This window comes from Corapipo altera, unplaced genomic scaffold, assembly GCF_003945725.1.
Source record: "Corapipo altera isolate COAL_440 unplaced genomic scaffold, ASM394572v1 93, whole genome shotgun sequence".
Classification (NCBI taxonomy): Eukaryota; Metazoa; Chordata; class Aves; order Passeriformes; family Pipridae; genus Corapipo; species Corapipo altera.
This window is the reverse complement of record NW_020885000.1, coordinates 866,777-891,710: the sequence shown is the minus strand read 5'-3', so window position 1 is coordinate 891,710 and position 24,934 is coordinate 866,777. Positions and strand designations below refer to the sequence as shown.

At 58.6% G+C, this 24,934-nt stretch overlaps 4 protein-coding genes and 1 long non-coding RNA gene across 6 annotated transcripts; 1 reads left to right on the top strand and 4 right to left on the bottom strand.

Annotated features, from left to right (window-relative positions):
• The first annotated feature begins 2,748 nt into the window (after nt 1-2,748).
• LOC113958615 lies at nt 2,749-22,779 on the top strand. The gene is made up of 3 exons (XR_003531565.1): nt 2,749-3,003; nt 14,981-14,987; nt 22,768-22,779. It is a non-coding gene; the product is annotated as an uncharacterized LOC113958615 (long non-coding RNA).
• On the bottom strand, nt 7,626-11,145 carry LOC113958614 (extracellular fatty acid-binding protein-like). Its single transcript, XM_027667015.1, has 7 exons — nt 10,987-11,145; nt 10,551-10,687; nt 9,965-10,035; nt 9,228-9,338; nt 8,634-8,735; nt 8,372-8,397; nt 7,626-7,804 (listed from the first exon to the last, which is right to left on the bottom strand). The coding sequence occupies exons 1-6, from the start codon at nt 11,080-11,082 to the stop codon at nt 8,372-8,374; spliced, it is 543 nt and encodes a 180-aa protein (XP_027522816.1). The 5' UTR covers nt 11,083-11,145; the 3' UTR covers nt 7,626-7,804.
• On the bottom strand, nt 12,401-14,863 carry LOC113958613 (lipocalin-15-like). Of its 2 annotated transcripts, XM_027667014.1 has the most exons (7): nt 14,722-14,863; nt 14,101-14,240; nt 13,838-13,902; nt 13,441-13,554; nt 12,864-12,965; nt 12,721-12,742; nt 12,401-12,559 (listed from the first exon to the last, which is right to left on the bottom strand). In XM_027667014.1, the coding sequence occupies exons 1-7, from the start codon at nt 14,815-14,817 to the stop codon at nt 12,556-12,558; spliced, it is 543 nt and encodes a 180-aa protein (XP_027522815.1). In that variant the 5' UTR covers nt 14,818-14,863; the 3' UTR covers nt 12,401-12,555. The 2 variants fall into 2 exon arrangements, with proteins under 2 accessions (XP_027522815.1, XP_027522814.1); XM_027667013.1 differs by lacking the exons at nt 12,401-12,559; nt 12,721-12,742; nt 12,864-12,965 and having other exon boundaries at nt 12,988-13,554.
• Nucleotides 15,748-18,447, bottom strand: PTGDS (prostaglandin D2 synthase). The gene is made up of 7 exons (XM_027667011.1): nt 18,219-18,447; nt 17,106-17,245; nt 16,915-16,991; nt 16,695-16,808; nt 16,386-16,487; nt 16,190-16,215; nt 15,748-15,916 (listed from the first exon to the last, which is right to left on the bottom strand). Exons 1-6 carry the CDS (start codon nt 18,315-18,317, stop codon nt 16,190-16,192), a joined length of 558 nt encoding a protein of 185 aa, XP_027522812.1. The 5' UTR covers nt 18,318-18,447; the 3' UTR covers nt 15,748-15,916.
• On the bottom strand, nt 21,008-24,709 carry C8G (complement C8 gamma chain). Its single transcript, XM_027667012.1, has 7 exons — nt 24,473-24,709; nt 23,729-23,868; nt 22,992-23,062; nt 22,563-22,670; nt 22,156-22,257; nt 21,812-21,850; nt 21,008-21,290 (listed from the first exon to the last, which is right to left on the bottom strand). The coding sequence occupies exons 1-7, from the start codon at nt 24,608-24,610 to the stop codon at nt 21,277-21,279; spliced, it is 612 nt and encodes a 203-aa protein (XP_027522813.1). The 5' UTR covers nt 24,611-24,709; the 3' UTR covers nt 21,008-21,276.
• Nucleotides 24,710-24,934: the final 225 nt, after the last annotated feature.

The following is a 24,934-nucleotide window of genomic DNA, read 5'->3' as shown; positions in this document are numbered from 1 at the left end:
ATAAGAGCAGCTGGGAGAGCGGTATGGGCTGGTATCTCCTCTGGCTAATAGGAAATATCACAAACAATGCTGGCCTTGTGCAAAGATGGTGTAGAGTGTCTTGGTTTAAGGACAAATTTTGGGGTGGGAACTCCAATAAAACGAACTCCTTCCCCTTTTATTTCCTACCAATACAGAGAGACAAAATATGAGGAGATATAAGTTAAAAAATAACAGTTTTCTGACAGGGAAATAGCAGCAGCCACGAAGATACAAAGGAATAGGCTTACCCACAAAAAGGGGCATTCACCATCCCATGTGGCCCCCCTGGAACAAAGGGGAAAAAATGGCAGAGGGTCCTCCCTGCCCCCTCTGCTCAACCAAACAAAAAAACCAACGCAAAAAAGGGGCAAAAGCAAAAAGCCAGGAAAACTGTGTTGCTCATAAGGAGCTATACTATTAAACTGCCCACTTTATGTCACGTTCAGGTCTTGACTGTAGCAGCGGCGTTAGTCTGGAGCCTCTTTGTTCCCTGCCACGTGCTGCCTCCGGCACTGGTGCTGCCCTGCCTGGCGTGGCTGGGCAGTGGCCAAGCAGCAGTAGTGGCTGTCCCTGGCAGTGGTGGCAGTCCCTGGCAGCTGTGGCAGTCCCTAGCAGCTGTGGCAGTCCCTGGCAGTGGTGGTGGTCCCTGGCAGCGGTGGCGGTCCTGGGCAGCGGTGGCATTCCCTGGCAGCGGTAGCAGTCCCTGGCAGCTGTGGCAGTCCCTAGCAGTGGTGGTGGTCCCTGGCAGTGGTGGCAGTCCCTGGCAGTGGTGGCAGTCCCTGGCAGCAGTGGCATTCCCTGGCAGTGGTGGCGGTCTCGGACAGTGGTGGCAGTCCTGGACAGCAGTGGTGGTCCTGGCATGGGCGGGTGGCAGTCCTGGGAGGCCGCGTTGGTCCCACACAGTGTGCCTTAGGTCTGCCTCACTTTTGTTTCTCCCCATCTGTGGCAGAGGGCGAGTGGTAGTGGCGGTCCAGGTGATGGCAGGGGTTCCTGGCACGGGCAGCAATTCCACATGGACTCCCCAGGCACCAGCCCAGGCCCACATGGTCCTGGAGAAGCACAAGAGCTCTATTTTCCACCAGGCCTTTTTCTTTTCCCCCTGCCCAGCTCCAGCAGGGGTGGGGAATTCATTCTTAAAGACACAGTCCCTCCAAAACCACGTTGGGAAAGGGAATAAAATAAAAAACCTCCTGTAACCATGACAAGAGCAACTCAAACTACTCCATGAAGATTCCCATGGCAGCAGAGGTTTCCAGAGGTCAGAGAAACAGCTGGTGTGACCAGGGCAGAGGTGATGGAGGACTCAGGAGGAGGGCGTAGGAGTGGGAGTTGAGGAGGGAGGGCAGCTCAGCAAAAAACATTGAAAGTCACCACCATCAGATCTTCCTGGACCTACACTGCCTTGGGAAGGAAGGAAACGGATGTCTGCCTGGATGGTGCTGAAACCTGTCACAGATCTCCCAGCCAGCTTGGGGTGAGGACAAAGCCCTGGGAGGGAAATCCTTCCAGGAAGAGTAATTCTCTGGAGGGGTGGAGGTGCTATAATCACAGCCTTGTCTGCAATGGTCATTCCAGACATCCTTGGATATGAGAACAACATAATTTTTCACCAGCATGAAGTGATGCGGTAGGGGTTTTGTACCTGTTCCTGAAAAATAGGTTGTTTTTAGAATTATTTGGGAAAAAAACTTCAGCTCGAGTAGGCATGAGTCAATGCTCTATGGTGTAAATGGGAAGATCAATAGGGGAAGATTGGTGGCTGCAGCTGTGAACAAACAGAAATTGGGAGAAGTAAGGTGGGCTGGTGTTGGGAGAAGAAAGATTGTGTGTGAACAATTTTCCCTGCATTTCTGTAGGCCTTGCCTTGGCATGGCTGGGTGCAGACAGTAAAAACTGCTGCGTAGCTAACATGGATTCAAGCTCTGAAGCTAGAACAAAGAAGGCTCCCTGCTGAGGTCAAGGAGGAGTCTTAGAAAGCTAAACAAGTTTTTTCATCTCTTATGGACACCTGCGATGCTCCAATTAACACTGGACAACAAAGTATGTTTCTCTTATGTATCCAGTGCTGTGTGAAGAAGAATCACGTGTAAGGGTGTAGAAACAGTATGTAATGAGTATCCTTCTTGTAATAAATCGGACATTTTGTCGATCCTATTGGTCTGTGCACAATTTATCTATATCCCCTCCGCCGATAGGCTGGTTCCTGCAGCTGGGCAGGTTTGGGAAGTTGAGCATGCAAACAGAAAAGAGAAAGGAAATATGCAAACCGCAGCTAAAAATATAATTTGGTGTTGTGCTGGTTTAAAGGTAAACCAGCAGGGGAAATGAACTCAACTCAAAAGAGAGATTATAAGTCAGAATAACAATTTAATAAAATAATACAATAAGTACGATTATACAGACAAACAATTGGTTTTAACCCACAAAACCCAAATATATAACCCAGCACCCTGGGGCATGAACAGAGTGGTGTTCTTTGGGCCCCCTGAGTCCAAAGGAAAAGGAGAGGGGAAAACCTGTTGGTGAGAGTGCTGTTGCAGTCTGGTCAAGAGTGGTGATTGCAGTCCGGTCGAGAGTGATGGTTGCAGTCTGGTTGAAAAGTGGTGATTGCAGTCTGGTTGAGAATGGTGGTCTGCAGTCTGGTTGAGAGCGGTGATCTGCAGTCTTCCTCTGGATCCCACAAGTGGTTAAAAAGGTCCCAAGACTCCAAGATTATATATCCTCCAGTTCAGGCAGGAATGCCCAGTACCTCCCTCAGGGCGGGGGATTCCTTAATGGGTGTGAGGACAAGAGCAACTCCTATCTGGCAGGCCTCTTAGCACCTAGTTTATAGCCTGAGGAGTCAGGCTCTGTGTGCAGATAGTGTAAATGGTTCATTGATAACAGCTTCTGGGAAATGGCATGGAAGGCTATAGAATACACAGTTTTGGGTTACACCCATCCAGTGATGAACTGGTCTCAGCTGTCCTAACTAGGACAGATGTTCACAGAGCCTTTGAGTTGGTTTAATGAAGCAGAGGTGGAGAATTACGTGGCTGGCTCGCTGGGAGGATGTCACATGCACAGACTGAGCACAAAACCCCTGGATAGGGCACCCATGCCCATCTCCCTCCCTGTGCCCTGTGACCTCTCCAGAATCCGGGGCATTCCAAAGAGCTGGTGTCCCCAGGACACCACCACAGTCTGGGCTACCAGAAAACCAGGTTGGCTTCTCTGGCCCTGGTTGCTTTACTGGGAGGTGAAGGGTGCAGAGGGATATGCTCCCCCCCGCAGAAACTCCCCAGCCCACGAGCCACGAGCCACGGCAGGAGGAGATGTCAGAGGCACTGTCTGAGTGGGATGCAAGTGGCATCTTCATTTCATTTCCCGATAACTGTAGGGCTTTGCAATTACATCTGCTGATCTGATAGTCATTAGGGAATGATCAGCCAGTCATTGGCAGGAGCTGTTTGCCTTTCTGCTAATTAAATTGCATTTGACTTGCAATCAAATCTAGTGAGTCAAGTGAGCTTGAGGCAGGCTTAAGTGAAGCACAGGCCAGCTCTACAGCCTTGCTGTGCATGGAGAGACACATCCTGGAACTAGGCTGTGGAACAAGTGGATGAAGGGCATGCCTGTAGGGGGGCAGCACCATGTTTGCAGTAGAGGCAGGACTCCTGCCATGCTGCCTGCAGGTGAGCTGTGAGGCTGCGTACTTTGACACATGTACCAGGCACCTCAGTGCTCATCTGGCTGCTAGGTTGTGAGAGGGACAGCAAGGACACCCACGACTGCTGGTCACGGGAGAGGGGCAGGGAGCAGAGCAGGCAGAGACCCCAGCATGGGGCTGACTCCTCTTCTCCATCCTAAATCTCTTCTAACCTCAAGCACTCACCCCACACAGCTGTTGGGGACACTGGTGACTCAGCACCTGCACAGCTTGACAAGATGCTTCCTCTCTTCACGACAGTGTGTCTGGCAGCACCAGTGGCTTGGGAAACCAGGGTGATTTCAATGTACTCCTGGGTGTATTTTGAAAGGGGAAAAGTTCTTCTGGGCTCACGCCCACCAGATTCCAAGGCCAGTGGCACTTGGAGAACCCCATGGTCTCACTCTGCACCATCCAATGCAAATGGACAACACCTGATGTCTGTATATCACTGGAGTGACTCCTGCTGTGGTGACCATCCCACTAGCTGGTGACAGTGGTGCTGGCAGCCATCACATGCGTCCAGGAGGCTCTAAGACATGGCTGCTCCAGGCGGGTTGGTTGGGTACTCATGGGTTCAGGGGTTTTTTTGGGATGGCTAGGAGCCCACAGGTCCTGAGCAGCAAGTGGGACCTGGTTCAGGGACCGAAATCAAAGCATCATTCTCATGCCAACCACTGCAACTCTTAGAACCAGAGATGATCCCACACAGTCACATTTCATCTTTAAAAGAGGAAAAAATGAAAAGTTGAGAGGATTAACTATTACATATGGCACAGAGATTGTCTGGAAAGATCAGCTTAGCGTCCCTCTGAGTACTTAAGCTGATATTAGAAAATACAAACCCTAAAGAACATTGGGAAGTCTAAATGGAAGCCAGCACGATTACAGCAATTTAAAGAAGCTGATTAGAAATAGCATAAACTTTAACTTACTGAAAGCAGCCAAAGGCAACAAGGTAAGACGAACAACAAAGACATCAGAATTCGGTGCCTTGCTGCTCTGCTCTGGGGAATGACATCGGCACATTCTTCAAAGGCTTTGGCAGCAGGAATTTAACACCAGAAAATGTTTAAAGGTAGCTAGTTAAATTCAGAGTGAGTATTCAAAGAAAATAAGGTGATAGAAAACCTGCATCCTGGTGATAGAAAACTCTGCATCCACCTTGTCCAAGGAGGAGCTTTGGTGGATTCCCAGGATGGACGATCTCCTCTGCAAACGCTTGAAAAGTTCTGTCCTACCAATGCAGAAGGGCAAGTGAGTAGTAAGACTGAGGAGATGACATTTCCAGTCAGATATGAAACTCAGACATCACTGCAGGATGCCACGTGCCGCTTAGACTCGCCTGTGATACCTCTAGTTTTCACCAGACGAGAAGCGAACACGGCAGCCTCTGCAGAGGTGGTCAGAGCTAAAGGATGACACATGAGTAGGTCTGCTATGCAGTGTGGAAGATACGAAGGCTGTAATTAATGCCAGACTTGGTTGATGTCTGGGCAAAGTATGTCACAGGACAGACTAAATTCAAGTTTTGCACAGGAAAATCACACCTCAGAAATACACCTCTCTGGAGGAGTCAGCAAGACATGGGTGTTGGACATTCCCTGGTCAGCTGGAAGAGTCTTTATCAAAGCTCACAGGGGACAAGCTGCCATAGGCTAGAGAGGCAGATCTCACTGGGATAAATCACAGAATGGTTCAGCCTGGAAGGAACCACAGGGGGTCATCCAGTCCAAACCTCCTTCCTCAAGAAGAGTCCCCTGGAGCAGTCACTCAGGATTGTGTCCAGACAGGTTTTGAGTATCCCCAAAGTGACTCCACAACCTCTCTGGGGAGCCCGTACCAGTGCTTGGTCATCCACACAGTAAACAGTGGCTGAGAGAAAGGGAAGAAGGTCACCCAGGGAGGCCACTGTGCTGACTGACAGATGTCTTGTGAAACATCTCATCCATGTACAGCAGGTGCCAAAGGGGGCAGCATGAGGAGACATTAGGAGAAGATCAGGGAACAGAAAAAGGCACCATGTAAACCTCAGCTATACTCCCACCATTTCAGTGAGGTGGAGGTCCAGGTCTGGCCAGGCAGCCCTAGCTGGAACATGGCTTGAACAGGGGAGGGAGAGAGAAGCGTGAGGGGAGCAGCTGGAAGGACGGGGAGGCTTGTCAAAGATTTAAGATCTGGAACAGCATGAGGAGCATGAATAGAGCAGATGATCTTGCATCACAGTAGCCATGAGCTGCAAGTCTCAAACTGTTCCTCAGCCATCAAAGGCTAACCTAGAACCTCCCTTGCCCCAGCACCCCTCTACTCTCTCCACCAGTGTTTGGGAACCTGGTGCCTGGTCTGATCCCCACTGCACTAACGTGGTCCCTGCCAGCCGTTCCCCTGGTGTGCTCCCAGAGACCCTGGCTGAGGAGCTGAAGATGGAACCACTACAGCAAGCCAAAGGGAGAGCAGCGGTGGGTGGTAAAGCTCCTTACCGCAGGATGCCACCAAGGAGCCTCATCCCAGGAAGTCCTTAGAAATATTCAGTGAAAGAAAAGTCCCTTGTTATCAGATTGATGACATCTGGCCAGGTTTGCTGAGGGGATAAAGGAGCATTGGATGAGCAGTGAAGACAGGGACAGGCTTGAGGGACTATGGAGAGGTGCATGGGGACCCACCACCTGCTCTGCATGGCAGGAACTCACACCCAAAAAATATCTGAACTGTCAGCTTGTGTGCTCTGGGACATGGGAAGAAAATAGACAGACAAAAGGAAAGTGCCAAAGAGCAATTATCTCACTGCTCTCTGGCAGGTGATACCTGCACGCGGCAGGAAGGAAACGTTTGGGTGGAACATGATGTGGAGACACTGGGACTCCCTCTCACACAGAGCCCGTGGCGAAGGGCGTTGCTGGCAGCAGGATGTTTTCATCGGCATCAATGCATGTACCAAAAACAAGCCTGGAGGCAAAGTTGCATGTGGGCTGGGCAGTCCTAGGAGTGCAGCAAATGCTGAACTGTTCCAGTCCAAACTTCTGGGGAGAATTCCTGCTGGAAACACTGGGCTCCTTCCCAAGAGGGAGGAGATGGCACTGGGTTGGGAAGTCCCAGTGAGGTCCCTTGTCTTGCTGCTGCTGGGATGCGTCCCACTCTTGCGATCCTCAGAGTCAGGAGAGACGATTTCCCAAATGTAATTTCTTGTCTGTGGGAGTAGGAATCAAAAAAGAGTTTGGATTGGAAGAGACTTTAACACTCATCTCATTCTACTACCTGTCCATGGATGGGCAGGGACACTTTCCACTAGCCCAGGTTGCTCCAAGCCCCGTCCAGCTTGGCCTTGGACACTTCCAGGGATGGTGCAGATACAGCTTCTCTGGTAACTGCCACCACCAAGTACTCTAGCTCCAGTGGGGGCTTTCTCTGTGTGGTGCTCAGGGGCAGAAACCACATGCATCTCTCCAGGTTTGTGTCCAGAGGATTCAGACTGTAGCACCATGGGGCTGAGAGGTCCCAAATCTGAGTCTTGTGCTGCCTTGACTCAGTCTGAGCTGGTGGACAAGCTCCCGGGGCTCCTGAGGAGCAGAGTGTTGCAGTCACAGCAGAGCCAGAGGAGGGGAGGTGATGGATGGTGGGAGTGGGTGCAGCCTTCCAAACTCCAACCTCACTCTCTGTGGCCTTTCTCCATGCAGCCTCTCATGCCCACGGGATTCCCAGCCTCATTGCACTCATTGCCTCACCTCTACCTGGCCTGGTCCTGCCTAATGGGAGGCACCCAGGAGGGAAAATCCTGGGGGTCTGAAACTGCCCTCACTTGGGTGAGCTCAGCCTGGGATCACTCCTGGCTGCTCACCATTCACAGCCCCTGGGAGGACAACAGTGGGGGACCACACATCCCGGAACCCTGGATTCTCCTCAGACAGCTACACCAAGATCTGGGTTAAGTTTCTCTTTATTTGGCAAAAAGCAGGGACTGTGTGCTGGAGGAGCAGGGATTGTGTCAAAGCCTTGACCACGGAGCTCGGAAGAGGGCTGGTGGAACAGCAACCTGGAGCTTCGAAGTGTGGGTCTTGCATTGCTTGGGAGGAGCATCCACGAGCCAGCCCACGTTTCCTGGAAAACATCCAGGAGAGGCAGGCTGAGTAAGGCAAGGCCAAGTGGGGCTCTCCATCGAGATCACTGAGTTCTTCTCCAGTTCTCCCCATCTCTGTAGGGTGAGCCACGTCCAGCAATGGATTTCTAGTTAACCCCTACAGCTGTGCGTGTATTGGTGTGGTGGCAAAGCACATGCCAGGGTGGGCCAACAGCAAGCACGTTTCGTGCGGTGAGACACCAACCCACTCTGGCCAGGTTTGCAGGTCCATGAGCCCAAGGTCCCTTTGGCAGGAGCCAGGTGTCCTGGCCCTCACTGCTGGAGGGGCTGTGCAACTGGTTCTTCACCGATGCGGTGGTTTTGGCTCACATGACCTTGTTCAGTGCCGGGCACTGCTCCCTGGGGGTCCCCACTGCAGAGGAGCACCCAAGGGAATGGTCCTACCTGAGTACAAGCTCCAGCACAGGTTCAAACAGCTCAAACTCAGAGGAATTCAAAGAGTTCTTGGTGGTCCTTGCTGGGGCACCAAGAGGGACAGTTTCCAGAGGAGGACATTGCAAACACCATGTTGCACTGCAGCAACTCACCTATGGTCCATCAAGTCTGCATTCGTCTGTGAAAGTAAAGAGAAAGCCTGAATCCGGTGCTGTGGTCTGACTAGCCCGATTTAGCACCCAAAATAGACAACCCAGAATGAACTTGAGCAAGGAGAAAGCCACAGTGTGCCAAGCCAGAGCACCTCTGGTTGCCAGCGCTCTCTCGTGCCAGCTCAGACCACAAAGTGGTGGCAGTGATAGACTGAGTGATCCCAGCCTGCAGGTCCCTGTATCGCCCCTGGGCAGTGCTCACCCTGCCTGGGTAGTATCCAGATCATCTCGTCCGTGAAGCCCTCCATCTTGGCAAACGTCTTGAACAGGTCTGTGATTCTGGGTCTCACCCACCGGGTTCTGCCTAAAGACAAAGACATGAGTTAGCTCCAGGATGTGCCTGTCCCTGCATCTTCTGGGCATCTGGCGAGCACAAGGATGGGATGCATGGCAGTCCCTGGAAGAAGGCTGAAGGCCACTGGTAGAGGTCCTAGAGAGACACATGAGACACCCCACCCAGGGGACAAGACAAGGCAGAGGTTCGTGTCCCTGCTGTTTCTGCCCCACCTTGCAGCAGAACTCCCACTCTTCACTCTGTTTCACCACACGACTTACCCAAGGCCACGGACTCCCAGCACAGTGCAGGAGCCTGAGCCCCAGCCTCCCCTCCACCCCAAATCGCTATTTCTTCCCTGCCACATGAGAGGCACACGGCAGCCCCAGCCTTGCTCCTGTGCCCCACCAGGGCAGAAGTGAGGAGGGGGTCTGCCCCCTGACTCCTGGCCTCTCAGGACCCTGCAGGCACCCTGACACCTCTGAGTGGTTCACCCCTGTTGCAGCACCGCTGGCTACGCACTGTAGAGTCTCAGCATATGCAAGATCTTCCCCTCCTTCTCTCTGGTGGCAAAGATAATCACATAGGTCCTGCCATCGGTATCCACCAGCTGTGCTGTCTTATTGCCTCTGTCTGCAAAAGGACATGGAGAAAAATTAATTACCTCCTCCTGGAAACCCCCATGCCGCAAAGGGGCTATAAGAGTGTAAAGCCCACCCAGTCTGTCTTTCCTCGGTGTCTCTCCGTCCTGGTTTTCCCTCTTGCTAAGGCTCCTCTGAAAGCCTGGGGGAGCCCACAGACTGCAGCAGAGCAGAGGGGTGGATAGGTGAGGGCAGGAAGGGCCAAGGATGGTCACTGCAGGCTGCTGGCCAGTGTCAGACTGACCCTTGGGGTGGGGATGGTGGGAAACAACCCCTTGCTTCATCCTCTGGGAACATTCACTTACAGCCCCTTGGCAGAATGAACCTGCTTTTCCCCAGGGTTTAAGCTGGGTGTGAATGTGTTTATCCCAGAGGGAGGATTTGGGGGGTTCTGCCATCTGCTGTGTCACCAGCCCTGACACGGACTGACCCTGGAGTGCAGCTGGCACCTGGACACAGAGGGATGTGGCACCCTGGACACAGAGGGATGTCCCACCCAGGACCCAGGAGAGGCAGGCAGTCCTAAGGGCCATGTCACCAGGAACAACCAGCTGCTTCAGACAGGGATGATGGGACGTGCCTCCCCGCTGCCCCAAGAGCCAGGCTCCGCCCACTCACCAGAGCTGTAGTATTCACCCGGAATGCTTGTTGGTTTGTAGATCGACTCAAATTTCATACATCTCCCTGGGCTGCAAAACAGGGAAGGATGCTCCAGCATGCAGTGAAGTGACTCCTTTTCCCTCCCCTGCTCTGGAGTAGCTACCCCGAAAGTGGGACTTGCTGTTCAGGGATGAGATGGTATGGAGGGGGGGGCAGGAGAGGATAGATACCACCACCCTTGGAGCAATGGGCACCTGGGCTGGCAGGGGACAGTGCTGGTACCTGGGGATCATCCATGCCCTTGTTCATGCTCTGAGCTTCTGGGATAAGGCTGGTACTGCCAGGAAGGTTTCAACCATAGGGTCCCTTATTACCCCTCTGCATCCCTCAGCAGTAGAGCATCCCACCCTCTGATGGGTCCTGCCTGGCGCTGCCCTGAGTCTGCCCTGAAGAAGGGGTGCCAACAGCCGTCCTGAGCCCCTAGTGGTCCTGCCTCACCCCCTGGTCAGGTCTTTGGTGGGTGCACTCAGGTGGGGACCCATCAATGAAGGTCAAGAGAGGAGGTTGGTCAGTGAAACCTGAAAGTAAAACATGTGGGACTTACGTGGGAATTGCAAAGGAGACCTTCAGGTCCTTCCCCAGGACCTCGATGCTGGCCATTGCCATCTTCAGCTGGTCCTTCCTTTGGAGGTAGCTCTCGGAGTCGGAGGCCATAGCAGTGATGTACCATTTCCCTGCAATCTGGTAGCAAGAGCAGACTGTGAGTCTGTGGGAGCAATTGGGAGTGTCACCTCCTCAGGGATCAAGGCAGGACACTCTCAGTCCATGGGACACCCACATCCCTTCCAGGCAACAAAGTCTCCTTAGGGACACTTATGCTGGAGCTGGGTGACCACCCTCACCTGGGTGTGACAGCAAAGCAATGGTGGCTGCAGTATCCCCAGCTGTTCCCAGTACCAAAACACCTCTACAGTCATCCCTGACTGCTGGTGACCAGAGTCCACCCTCCCACCTTCTGTTCCCGGGATGCTGCAGATCACCTTGCTCGTGTCCAACTCCCCAGCCTCGAGGTCCTCAGCCTCCACATGCAGCAAGCAGAGCAGGGCCAGGCCCAGGCTCAGCCCCACGGTCCTCATGTCACCTTAGCTCCTCTGGCTTCAGCAGTGGGATGAGGAGTGGTGCTGGGGCTGCCGCATTTATATCTCAGTGCTTCCCCCCCTCCCCCCACTCCGATCCACACACCCCGCTGCTGCATGCGGAGCCGCGGCAGCGCTGTTGGGATTGGCTTGGGCAAGGAACGGTGGGGGGGGGGAGGGGGGAGGGGATTCGGAAGGGCAGGAGTCAGCCAGGGGTGAACAAACCCCCGGGGCAGGGGAGAAGTGCCTGCCAGCCCCAAAACAGGGTTACAGGAACTGTTGCACCACTGCTGAAATTTGGGATTTTCCCCATTTCTTTAGTGGATTGTGAAAGAACAAAGCGAGCTGTTGTTTTCCAACTAGCTGCCGGAAGGCTGCTGGGAGGAGCAGGAGGTTCTTCCCGGCACAGGCTCCAGGGGCAGCACCATTACCCACCAAGGGGCACGGTGACCCGTCCTTCTGGCCAGGCTGGAACCTGCCCCGAGGCAGCCGCTGGGATCCTGCCAAAACCCAACCATCCACATGCTGCTGGCACAACCTGACTCGTGGTGCCTGCACGGGCTTCCCCGCCTGCTCTGCGGTGCTCAGGGCCTGCAAGGCAGGGTGCACCCGGAGCAGGGCAGGCAGAAGAACGGGTTCATGTCACTGTGAGACTGTGTCCCTCCTTCTCACAGTGTGATGTCCCCTGTGCCCCTGCTCTGTCAGGCTCCTGGGGTCACAGCCCCACACCTGCCTGGGCATTGAAGGACCCCCACCCTGAGGCAGGGAGGGAGTGGGAGGGACCAGGGCCTGCCTCCACTCCACAGGAGGCGGGAGTGGGATGAAAAGTGCCTGTGGGGCTCGTGTCAGCATGGTCCTACTTTGGTCAGTGGGCAGATGGGGGACCAAGGGGGGTGGCAGACAGGCATGGGTGTTCCAGGCCTGCCATGGGCAGCCATGGTGCAGCTTCACTCCCAGCTAGGTGGCCTGGGAGGGGACCGAGCAGGGAATGTGGTGTCCTGCATGTGTCCCTGCAGGCAGTGCTGGACAGCCTGACTGCTTAACACTGTCTGCCTGGAGCTGCTGCCCCCCCCCAGCCAAGCTGTGCCAACCCCTGGTCACCCCAGCTCCATTCTCCCCTACCCTGGCAGCTGCACCTTCCCCATCCCCTCTGCTCCCCATCCTCCCCATGTTGAGCACACCAAACATCACAGCACAGGAGCCCCCTGACACCCCTGGGGGGCTGACAGGAAGGGTCAGCTCCAGGACCACTGCACTCAGGGTGCCTAGGGACCCTGGCAGCAACCCTGCTCCCACCAACAAAGCACTGAGCTCTGGGACAGCTTCTGCATCTATTTATTTAGGAGATCGAGGGGTGATCCTGGTGTGGGGCAGGGGGTCCGGCAGAGTTCAAGTGGGAAGGATGGGAAGGGGGCACCACAGAGTGGGGATCAGAGCCCAGTGTCCACCAAGTCTGGAGGACACAACGGCCCTTTAGCTACAGAGACAGGATAGACAGACGAGTGGTTAGAGCAGGGCAAAGCTGAGGTGACGCAGAGGCAAAGCCGAGGCAGGTGGGGAGCCCCCAGTGCGCCGCGAGTGCCTGCTCAGCCCTGGCCATGCTGGGAGTGAGTCAAAGCTTCCCCTGGACACACTCACCTGATGGTCTTGGTGCACTGGTCTGTTGGAAAGCAAAGAGAGGAGTGAGTGTGCTGCTGAGTGAGGGCAGCACCCTGAACCCCCCCACAGTGTCCCCGTACAGAGGGGCCACATGTGCCACCCCGTGCCTTCAGGGCACTCACATGACTTGGGCAGGATGGCCAGCATGTCCTTGGTCAGGCCCATGGTGGGGATGAGCTCCGTGAACTTCTGCAGAAGCTGAGGACTTACATCCTGCTCCCTTGCTGCAGCCAGACATGCAAAATGGGGGCTGGTGAGTGCAGGGGGTCCTGGCAGCCAGCCCCACCCCAGGAGTCTAGCTACCACAGGGCAGTGATTGGGCCCCAGACAAGGGCTAAGGTGAAGCCATGAAGGTGCAGAGTGGACATCAGGCAACCCACAGTGCCCTGGGCTGGCAGCAAAGGGGCACAAGCCCCTTGGGATGAGTGACCCATCTGCCTGGGGTGCTTTGGGGTGGCTGGCAGGGTTGGGGGTCCACAGCTGGGCTGGCACACTGCAAGGAGGTCTGGTTCAACCCACAACCAACCAGAGATATCTTTGGTGAAAGGTTTCATTCACCCCAAAATTAATTCCCTGAGTACTGGACATTGGGTACTGGTGGTGGCCCTGGATGGTGGTGGAGAGCCCAGCCCCCACTCCCCATTGGTGCCCCCATCCCTTCTCGGAGCTGTGGGTGCCTGTCCCCGCTCCAACACCCACTGAGGAGCTGCAGCGTGGTGCTGGGCTCTCTCTCGCTGTGATGGGCCTCGTGCAGGATGGCATAGTGGTCGTAGTCTGTCTCCATCACGAGCAGGTCCCTCTTCTCTCGTGCTGCTAAAGGACACCAGAGGTGCCCAGTCGGGCAATGTGGTACAATCTGAGCCCTCCTGGGCCCCACTGCTTGAGCCCCAAAATTGCCTGAGGGGAGTATGAGGAGGGACCGACCCCCTGAGCGATGTGATGGAGCTGGGTGCCCACCCTCACCATGACCCCTTGCTGAGCAGAGAAGGCAGAGCAGCCAAGCCCACCTCCTGCTGCTCCCCAGGCATGGGGGGCTGGGGATGCCCACCCTCTGTTTCAGGGTACCCATGGCTCCGACCCACCTGACCACACGTACCCATGTAGTGCCCTGCCTGCCTGCTCTGCTGGAAGAGCAGCTCAAACTTTTGGCATTTGTCCAGCCTGGAAAAGGAATGTGGAAATGACAAACGTGGCTGGATGTCACGAGGGAGGGCAGTGGGGTGGCCCAGCCTGCCTGGGGCGTGTACTGGGGTTCAGGCAGGACTGGGCACCCTGGGGCGGTGGGTCTGGGGGAGCTGCCATGGTGGGGAGGAGAGTCCCTGGCCCACGGGGAATGCAGAGAGCAGGACAGACACTCACAGGGGCCAGACCAACTTCATGGCCAGATCCCCCTCTGGTGTGAAGTTGATGGTGGTGATGGACGACTTCATCCCATCCTTCATCTTCAGGAAGATGGAGCAGTTGGAAGCCGTGGCTGTGACATACCACATCCCTGCAAACTGCAGCACGACATCACCAGTGGGGTTTGGGAAAGCTGTGGGGACCTGCTACCTTCCAGGGGGACCTGTCCCCCACCTGGCAGCCTGTTGTAGGAATCTGCCAACTTGCAGTGGGGGACCTGCTACCCTCTGTGGCGACCAGCCAAAGAAACATGGCAGCCTGCTACCTTCACGCAGAACACCCTACCCTGCCCCATGCCAGGAGGGCAGGAGAGGCATCTGGTCCATGTTCCCTGGGGAAGTGCTACATGCTTGGGGACATCACAGCCTCAGGTGCTGGTGTCCCTTCAGTGGGGTCACTGCTGGTGCTGGACACAGCAGCCATAACTAACCCATTTTTTCACAGGCTCTCCTGGAAACTACCCTGGTGTCAGCTCAGGGATGAGACCAGGGGGTCCCTGGGGGTGCAGCAAAGGCCCCCTGCCCCACCCAACCCCTCCAGCCCAGGCAGAACGTGACTGGCAGCACCCTGTGCTGTTACCTTCTCGGTGTCGAAGTCTGGCTGCACGGAGACCTCGGCCCCTGCCCACAGCAGGCAGAGCAGGGCCAGCGCCAGGCTGGGCAGTGCCACCGTCATCCTCGCTCTGGGGGTGGATGTGGGCAGGAGAGGCTGCACCCACCTTGATAGCCCCCACTGCTGGCAGCACCCCTGCCTGCCCTGCCTTTATGCAACAGGTTATACAAGAGCAGGGATAACCTGTACCTGGGTTAGGTGACAGTGCTGGCCCTGTCCCCCCCAGTTGCCCAGTCCCGAATGAATGCAGCCTTGTGTGAAACCCTGGCCAGAGCATGCCGGGACTCGGTGCTGCCCCATGCCCGCTGCTCTGTCTGGGGAGGGGGGAGCTGAGTTGCCCCCAGGGCCCCCCTCGCAGCTGTTCCTGCTGGTCCCAGGGTCTGGCAGTGATGGGACAGATCCCACCTCAGGATCCTCAGTGCCAGAAGATGGTTGTGCTGGTGGTTTTAGCCCAGGTTGAGCCACAGCCTGGTGCCCCCAGAAGGGGTGGTGACTTCCCAGGCTGGTGGCAGCAGGCTCAGACCCCGCTGCTGGAGAGGGTCCAGGCTCATGGGATGGAGCCCAGGGGGGTGGTGAGAGCTAAGCCACATCCAGCCCTCACAGATGTCCTTTTGCTTCATGTCCATCCTTCCCCAAATTTTTGGAGACCTCCCTATGATTGCCTGTCATCCCATTCCCACACTGCCAGCCTGCTCTCCAGTAGGGAACCAAGGCAGGAAAGGTGAGGGAGCCCAGGATGCCCAAGGGGGCAGAGTGGAGCAGATCTCCCCAGTAGGTCCCAGCCTCAGGGACCCCTTTGCTTGGGACGGGGCATATTTGGTGGTCAGGCAGCACCGTAGTGTGGGGCTGCTAGTGCACAGAGGGCCCCAGCCCAGTGGCCCCATGGCCAAAAGCTGGGGTCAGCCCTGACACCAAGCCCCAGCCCCACCAGCCACACTTCCCCCTCCCCATTGCCCCACTGGGGCTTCCTCACAACAACTCAGCAGACGAGGGTTGGTTTTATGTGGGCTTTAATGGGGATGGGGGTACAGGTGTGGGGTGTGAAGCCAGGGAGCGAAGGCTGCTGCAGTGCTGTGGGGTGCACTGGGGTTGGGACGGGACAGGGTGGTCACCAGCTTGCGGCACTGTCAGGGCTCTGGCCGGCAGCAGCTGGTGGGATCACCTGGAAGAGATGGGGGGTGAGCACAGCTGAGCTGTGGGAGACAGGGTGACACATGCAGGGACGTTGGCCCGGCCAGCCCCACACTGAGTGGGTGAGCACACACCACCCAGGGCCTGAGGCACCCCACAGGGTCAGGATGGGGAATCCCTCATAGGGGTAAGGAGAGGAACAGCCTGGGGAAGGGCTGGCGAGGGCTCTGTGGGATGCAGTGGCTCTGAACACCCCTGACCCTCCCTCAGGGCTGGTCTGACCCCCAGTGAAGGCAGGACTTACCTAGGCAGCATCTGTCATGCATTTGTCTGTGCGGGGAAGAAAAGGGGAGATCGTCCTCAGCCCCCTCCGAGGGACCATGTATGGGGGCACCCCATGGCTGGCCCCACACTGAGGCAGGAACAAGCCAGGAGGTTCTCCTCCCTCTCAGCCCCCTTGGGGTATCTCACCCCCTGCTCCCCACAGCCTCCAGCCTCACCTGTCTGGGGCAGGATGAGGATCTCATCATCTGTCAGGCCCTGCTCCCTGGAGAACTGGGTGAACCTCTCCAGGCGCTCAGGACTCAGCTCCTTGGTCCGGCCTGCAGCCGAGAGCAGGGTGAGGGGCAGCCCCACCATACCTGCCAGCATGGGGGCACGGGAAGCCCAGCAAGGGGGTCCCGACCCAGCCATTATCCCAGAGGTCACCCCAGCTTGGGAGACGGTGCTGCCCTTCTCCCGTGGGAGAGAGAGAGACATTCCAGGAAGTCCTGGGGGGTGTACAGCATGGGGGCGCAGAGCAGACGTACTGTAGAGCAGCACCATGGTGGAGGGGCCGGTGCTCTTGGAGATCTGGGTGGCCACCAAGGCGTACTCCTCGTAGTTGGTCTCCACCACACGGATGTCATGCTTGCTGCCCCAGCCTGTGGGGGACAGGGGAGCATGGCTCAGCCCCAGGCTCCAAATCTGCCCCAAGGCAGGAGTAGGGACAGTGACAGCAGGGCTGCCCCATGGTCAGGGGGCACTCACGGGTGCTGGTGTAGCTGAACCGCCCCGGCTGCTCCGTCTTGGTGTAAAGGCTGTTCCTCGTCACACACTGGTCACCCCTTTGATCACACACAGCATGAGCACAGCACAAGGATGTCAGAGTGGTGGGGCGATGCACCAGTGCCTCCCCCCCTCGCACCCCCTCCCCACTCACCCCCTCCCCATGCCCATACTTGGGGTAGGTGGAAGTGACTTCCAGGTTTCCATCTGCAGTGGTGGAGATGATAGTGGTGCACATCTTCATTAGGTGCCTCTTCTCCTTGAACCAGTTAGAGTCGGAGGCCAGGCCAATGCTGTACCATCTCCCTGTGAGCTGCACACAACCTCCACTCAGCCCCAGCTGGGTGCAGACCCTGTCTTGCCCCTCAGCCCCCCACCAGCCCCAGCCCAGGCCATGTCTCTCTCCCCTGGCAGCCCATTCCCCACAGCAGGATGGCGTCCTGAGGTCCTCATTCCCAGGGAGCTGCTACAGCTCTTGGTAACCACAAAACCCAGAGGCCAGGAAATCCCTGTTTCATGACGTGCCCTTCACTGCCCAGCACTTGGGTGTTTCCTTCCTCTTTGCTCCAAGACTGGGGAAGGTGACAGGACTGTCTGGCTCCGAGATGCCATTTCGGTCCATCTGGGGGCTCAAGGAGGGGTCAGGACCCTGAGTCCAGCATGGCTCATCCTAGCCCAGTCCCTGGGGCCAGCAGCATGGTGCCCTCCAAAGGGAACTGCCAGCCTCGGAGAGGGGCTGTGCTGGGATCACCCTTGCAGGACATCCCAGATGCCTACCCTTGCAGGAAGTGCCTCCATCCCCATCATCCCCCTCAGGTGGCCGTGGCCCCCCAGGACCCTTCCTGAGGCAGAGCGGTGTGTGAGACACCTCAGCAGAGCAGCCCTTGTTTTTTGGGGGCCCTTGGCTGGGGTCTCTGTCAGGGAGTAGTTTCCATGGCCCATCTCCATGCTTACTCTCAGACTGAGATTGCTTTTCTCAGTCTTCTCTGTAAGACTCTTGAATAATCACACCCATTCTACAGCACAGCAGCAGTTCAGACCCACATCTAACCCATAGTTCTGCCCCACAGGCTGGAGCTGAGATGCTGGATCCCCTCCAGAGCCACCAAAACCAGGTATTGGGAAGTCCTCAGGATGGGGGGCTGTGTGGGCACCAGTGCCCTGCCCTCCCAGTGTCAGCCTGGCCCCACATCCATCTGCACCACCCTCTCCACACATTTTCAGGGCAAGAATCCCCCAAAACACCCCAAACCTCCACGCAGGTGATGCCTGCTGGGATGGGTCACCTTGTCCTGCTGGAAGTCGGCTTGGATGGGAATGCTGTCCTGGGCATGCAGTGCCCCAAGCAGGGCCAGCCCCAGGACGCTGAGCAGCGTGGCCTGCATGGTCGAGCCGAGCCGAGCTGAGCTGAGCCGAGCCAAGCAAGAGCTGGAGGCAGAGCGCTGCAGTGCTGGAGAGTCCGTCGAGCCCCTATTTATGGACAGGCGGTGCAGGGGCCCCCGCGAGGGGCCAACCCTGCCTCCCCCCGTGCCGTTATGCAAGCTGGAGCAGGGCTGAGCGCCGAAGCCAAAGGGCAGGCAGGGGATCCTGAGAATCCAGCCCTCCTGTTGATATGACGTGTTTGCTCCGGGGAGCCAAACTCCTCCGCAATGAAAACAGCCCGCGGCCGGAGCGGCGGCCATCCCTGGCCCCAGCGGTGCGGGGCCGGGGCAGGCAGCTGGGGCTGCCCATGGGCAGGGGCCGGGGCTGCCCAGTCTGCACAGGGTAGCCTCACCTGGACTCAGAAAGGGGCTCCAGTGAAGTGGAGGGAATGTCCAGTGCCTGCCAGGTCCCAACCCGACCCATGGGACTTGGGGACACCTGCGCGTACTCCTGTAGGAACCCCTGCTTTGCCCCGACTCAAGTCCCTGCATCACCCAAGGAAGCATCTGGGCTGGCCTCAGGACCCTTGGGGTGTGTCCCACCAAGGTGCAGCTCCGGTTCATCCCACTGGCAAGTTGGGGAGCCCAGATGCTCAGCTCCACGGGGACCAGAATGCAGCCAGATGGACCCCAGAGTTTCACACCCCACCCACCCCACCACTCTGCACCCTTTGCCAAGAGGGGCTGGAGATGCCCTCCCCCTTGGTTTGGGGTCACCAGCAGGCGCTGAGATGTCCCCCCTTAATCTGGGGCCCCCTCTGCAGAGTGAGGGCAGGGGATGTATGCTGGGTGCCAGCAGCAGCACCTGTGGGTATGGCAGGGTTTGGGCAGGGCTGGCCATGCCGGGCAGAACCCCAGCCCCGCACGGCCCTGCCAAGGTGCTTTACGTAAGGAGAATGTTTTCACAACAGCTGTTTTTCCCCTGGCAGGCCCCCCTGTACATTCCCTTCCCCACGCCCCGCTGTGAGGCCGCTCTGCCCTGTGCACCCCCGCGCCTGCCCGGCCCCATGGATTTATGAAAACAAAACAAAAGCTGAGCCAGGCAGGACTGAGCATCACAAGAGCCTGGCTGGGGCCCTGCATGCTGGGCTAGGACTCAGCCTCCCCAGGGGGCTCTCTCCATCGGGCACAGAGGTAGGGAGCACCCAGGGGTGTCACTGTCACCCAGCACCGCAGCAGGAACACAAAGTCGCCCCTGCTGCCTGGGTACCCCCAGCTCCCTGCCCAGGTGGCAGCAAGGGGTGCCTGATGGATACTTGGGTGATGCCCACTCTCCCAGCTCTCCTGGGTAGGCCAAAGCTGGGAACCAGCCCAAGGACCTCAGTGGCAATGCTGGGTGCAAGCTCTGGAGCATGGGGGCAGGTGGGGCCATGTGGGGGCAAAGGGGGCACTGACAGCAGCACGGCACAGGATAAGCAGAGCTGGGGGCAGGATGGAGTATCCAGGCTGTGGGTCCCCACAGTGGCTGGACACAGACTCTTGGACACAACCTGGGTGTTAGCCCCCACCTCAGCTGGGCTGAGATGGGACAGTGGGCACAGGACGTGTGGGCTCCTTGGGGACCAGCCCAGCTCCCCAGGGCTCTCCCCTTGCCTCCAATTGCCCTGCCACAGTGCAGCCACCCTGGGGTGCAGGTGGGCACAGGGCAGAAAGTGAGCTGGATCCACCACACCAGGCTCTGCCAGTCTCAGGTGGTGGCCTGGGGGGGGTCTAAGAGCATGGCTGGACACCGCTATGAGTGTGGGACACCACGTGAGTGGTGGGAACAGGGCTGGCTCTGGGCACATCACGTGGCGTCCCTTACATAATTCCCTGATAAACAACATGTGTTACCAGTTCCCGCTCCAATTGCAAAACACCAGTGCTGGGGGCAGAGGGCTGCTGCCTGCCCCAGGGGCTGTGGAGGGCTGGGACCCCCCACCTGCCTGCTGTGGGGATGTTCCCCGTCCCCTCCCGAAGCCAATGGCAATGGGCACCACTCGCCAGGCTCCACACACAGGGAAGAGGGGTCCCACACGGGGTTGCAGAATTAACCCTGCGGCTCTCCCCTAATTGCACCCCTGGTCCAAGCCCTGCCAGACCCCCCAGCCTGGCTCTCCAAGGGGTGCTGGCTGTGTGGGCAGGGGTTCCCCTCGGGGAACGCGCTCCACAGGGCTGGGGCAAGGGAATGGGCTGTTTCCCTGCCCTGGAGGCCCTGGAGATGGGAAGGAGAAATGCTGTGAGGCTGAGATTTCCTCCTCTGGGGTCCCTGAGGGATATCTCAGCTTGTTGGGGGAAAAGGCAGATGCTGTGCTGGTCCCCAGTGCCCCCCAAGTCTGTACCTCCCATGGCGCCAGGCATGATGCTGTTGCCCTCAGTGCCGGGTGCTCCCTCGCCCCCAGCCAGCCAGACCCACGTGCCCCACATCCCAGGAACCACCACAACTCCTGCCTCGCTGTCCCATAGCTGGGACAGGGCTCAGGGAGAGGATGAGGGGGGTGTTTGGAAGGGGGTTGCATGTCCTCCAACACCCCCTTGGGACCCACCCAGGTGGGAGCACATCTCCAACTCAGAATATTCCGTGATGCTGTGATTCCAAGGCACTGGCAGCCCAGGATGGAGGCAGCGCTGGCCTGGCTGGGGCAGACCAAGAGGTGACTGGCCTGGACAAAGGCTCTTCTCTGAGGTGTTTATTGGGGTGTTGCTGGCTCCTGCAGGACAGTGGTGCACAGAGCACAGGGGTGACACAAACTGAGAGGGTGCAGGACCAGGATGGATGCAGCTGCCAGCACAGCTGGAGGCACTGGAGAGCCCCAGAGCTGGCTCCAGGGCTGTGGTGCAGCAGAGGAGGATGAGCAAAGCACGGCTCAGACCCACGTGGCCATGGGCAGCTAAATGAGGTGAGGGGTGAGCTCTGGGGAAACCCCGGCAACTCCATCTGCACCTACAGCTTTGTTTCTGGAAGGAAGAGAAGTGCTGAGGGGCTGGGGGGTGTCCAAGCCTAGCACCTGGCCTGGAGACTCACCTCTGCCTTCCCAAGCACCAATGACAAGTGATGGAGCTGTCTCCAGGGACCCAGCCTTCAGCCCAGGGTGTCCCTGTGCCAGGACACCCCATCCCAGACCATCTCGGGAAACACCAATATAGACCCATCAAGCCCAGTGTGAGCCATGTAGGGGTTAAATGGGGTTTGTTTTGCCAGGATGCACCTCATGCCCACCCTGGGTGACTCTGCCACCTCCTCACCCCACACAAAGGCACAGAGAGACCCTGTCCTGAGGGACGGTCTGACATGGCTACCCCCTGCCAGGCCAGCGCCTCCATGCTCCTGGGGCAGGACCACACAGCTGTGGTGTGGTGTGGGTCTGGCCCACTGTGCTCAGCCCCCAGCCAGGACAGGCACGCCCCACTGGTGCCCAGTGTGGGGCCAAGCCTAGCACATGGGGGTCCCAGTGCACCACCCAGGATCCCCAACTCACCATCCAGGACATGAAACTCGTCTGCGGAGTCGCAAAACCCTGCAAGAGACAGAGCCTGGGGGGGTCACCCTCCCTGGGACCTGGCACCCCCCGCCCTACACCCCCAGGACACTGTGAGGCACAGCCCTGGTCCTTGCATCTCTGCCCCTGGGGTGGCCACAGCATGAGGACAGACCCCACATGTGCCCCTGCTGTGGGGCCATGAGCTGCTCAGACCCCTGGGGATGTACCTCCCCCTCCCCACACTGGAGGGGCTGGACCCCAGCCCCTGATGCTAGGCCCTGCCCCTGGGTGCAGCCACCGCCACGGGGTCCCCTGCTCCCCAGGGACCAGGTGCTACTCACCGTAGGTGGGGAAGTAGTAGGTCACATCCTCACTGAGACCCACAGCCCTCACGTGCTGTTCGAACTTGTCCGCGACGGCGTCGCTGACCCGGCTGGTCCGTCCTGCATGGGGGGAGACACTGCCAGCGGCCTCGGGCCCTGCCTGGCCCTGTCCCAAAGCCCCCTGTGTCCCTTCGCAAAGCTCAGGGCCCTGGGGGTCTTTCAGTTCACAGAAGTGGGTTTCTAGTTCCCCCCTTACCAGCTCCCCCTTCAGCCTTTGGGGACAACTGTCCAGCTGGGGAGTGACCTTCAGGAGACCCCATTCGCATGTTTGGGTCCTCTGAGGCTCCAGCTGCCATCCCTTGAGCCCAGCATGGGTTTCCCACCCCTGTCCTTCACCTGCCACAAGCCCCTGAGCCTTGACCCACCATAGAGCTTGACAGAGACGCTCCGGCCCTTCTGGTAATAGAGGATGGCAAAGCTGCTGGGGTCCATCTCACCCACCACCACATCCACCTTGCTGCTGTGCCCATGGCCTGGGAAGGACAGAGGAGAGCCCAGTGAGTCCTGGTTAACCCTGCTTAGCCCTGGTACCATGCAGGGCATTGTTTCATCATAAACCAGGTGTACCAGGGGTAAAAATCAGGGCCAGAATGGGGCAGCCCCACAGGCACCATTGCTCCCCCAGGAGGCACCAGCCCATGGTATCACCCGTGATGGTATCTGGCACCTAGAGATCCCAGTGGTAGGATACTGAGAGGGCATTGGGAAGAGGGACACTGGTACCAAAGCCCTGCCCAGAGGAGCAGTGGGGGGCTCCAGCAGCTCCCCTGCCACCCCAGCCTGGTGTCCCTCACCCTTCAGCAGGAAGCGTCCAGGGGCCTGGGCAGGGAGGTAGCGCTGCCTGATTTCCCAGCACATCCCATCCCTGCACGGGAAGACAAAGAGATGTCAGCACAGGCTGGGGAGGATCCCCCCAGGTCTCTGAACGCCCTGCCTGCCAGGGCACACATGCTGTTTCCTTGGGACTTTGTTTCCTCCCCAGGGAAAGAGATGTCCCAGAGCCCTGTCAAGACATTGTGAGAGATGCTGAGCCCCAAAACCTGCTGAACTTGAGGGGGTCCCTGCCCCGTCCCTGTAGCACTGAGCCTGGTCAGCCCCTCAGGGCCTGTCAGGCCGGGGGAAGCGCCCACAGATGTGAAGATCCCTGTCTTTAGCTCTGCTGCCCCTGGGGTGGCCCCAAGAGCCAGTCCCAGGCTGGCCTGTGGAGGCACCCCGTGCCTCAGTTTCACCAGCCTGCCTGTCCCTAACCCTGAGCCCACCCCAGGCCAGTGGCTGGGGGTAGCAGGGTGACCACTGTGGCCAGGGCTTCTACTACAAAACTTCACAGAGGGGATCCCACCCACACTTTGCTCTGGGGCAGCTCTGTCCTCCTTGGAGCCAGCGGCCAGGGCACTAGCACTGCTCTGACTTGCCTGCAGAGTTCCCATTCCACCCAGCGTCCCCCGCCCCCATCCCAGGGCACCGGTCCTGCTGTGACCTGCCTACAGCACCCCTGTTCCTGCCTGTGGCCCCCCTGCCCACTGTTACTCACAGCTTCCTGAGGGTGCTGATGGCCAGGCTTTGTCCGTCCAGGACGGTCACCATCACTGTCGTGGCCTCCAGCTGGTGGCTATGCTCTGCCAGGTGGCTGCAGCGGGAGGCCACGCTGACCAGGAACCACATCCCTGCGAGCTGCATGGCACAGGGGTGGCACCATCTACAGAGCCATCAGCCCAGGGTGCCCCCACTCACCCTGAGCACCCACTGTCCCCTCACTTGGCACCTCTGCCCACAGCCTGTCCCTTGGGGTGTCCCCAGGACACGACTGCCCTTTGTGATTGGATGGGTGGGATGGCAGGGCAGAGAGAAGTCTGGCATGGGGATAGGCTGGGGGCTGTGTGGGGGTGTCTAAGGCACCTGCCCATGGGGCTGTGGGCACCCCCGTCCCACCCTGGGTGTGTGCTGGGTCTCACTTTATGCTGCAGTCCAAGCTCACCCCAAGCCTCAGAGCGACGACGGCTGCACCCACAGCCGGGGTCTGTCTGGGCAAGCACGGGGGTCCCTCCGAGGCTCCGGCCCCTGCACCTGCCTCGTGGGCAGCCCTGCGGGCAGTGCTGGGGCTGAACTGGGCTCTGCCACCCCTGCTGTGTGTACGGGCTTGAGTTGGGGGACGGGCTGGGAGGCTGAGTCTGGGTGGGCACTGGGGGTCAGCCCTGGAGGGGAACAGAGGGGAACGGGAGCCCCCACACTCCCTGCAGCCCCCCCCCCACTGCGGGGTCCCGGCCCAAACCCTCACCTGGGGGAGGCTGAGCCCCTCCTGAGCCGCCACCTTGTCCAGCGGGCTTTGGGCAGGGGGCGGCCGCCGCCGCCTCGGCCGCTGCCCCCGCGCCGTGAGGAACAGCCCGAGGAGCAGGAGGGCGCGCAGGGCCGCCATTAGACGCTGTGCTGGGAGGCGGCGGGGCAGGCGGGTACGGCCGGGGGGACAGGACAGGGGTCAGGGCCGGGGTCAGGACCGGAGGCGGTGCCCGCAGCGGGACCCGAAGGAGGGACCAGGCACCGACCCCGGGGCCCGTCCCGGGGTGGGCGGAGCCTGTTCAGGCGGGGCGTGACAGGGCCGACGGGGCGGGGCCTGGCTCAGAGGCGTGGCCTGGTCAGGCCGGGCGGGGCAGCGCTGCGGCCGCGGGAGCGATCGTGCCGCGCTCGGCTCGCTACACCTGGCGCACGGCGGGGAGCTCTGTGTTCGATCTGTCGGGGCTGC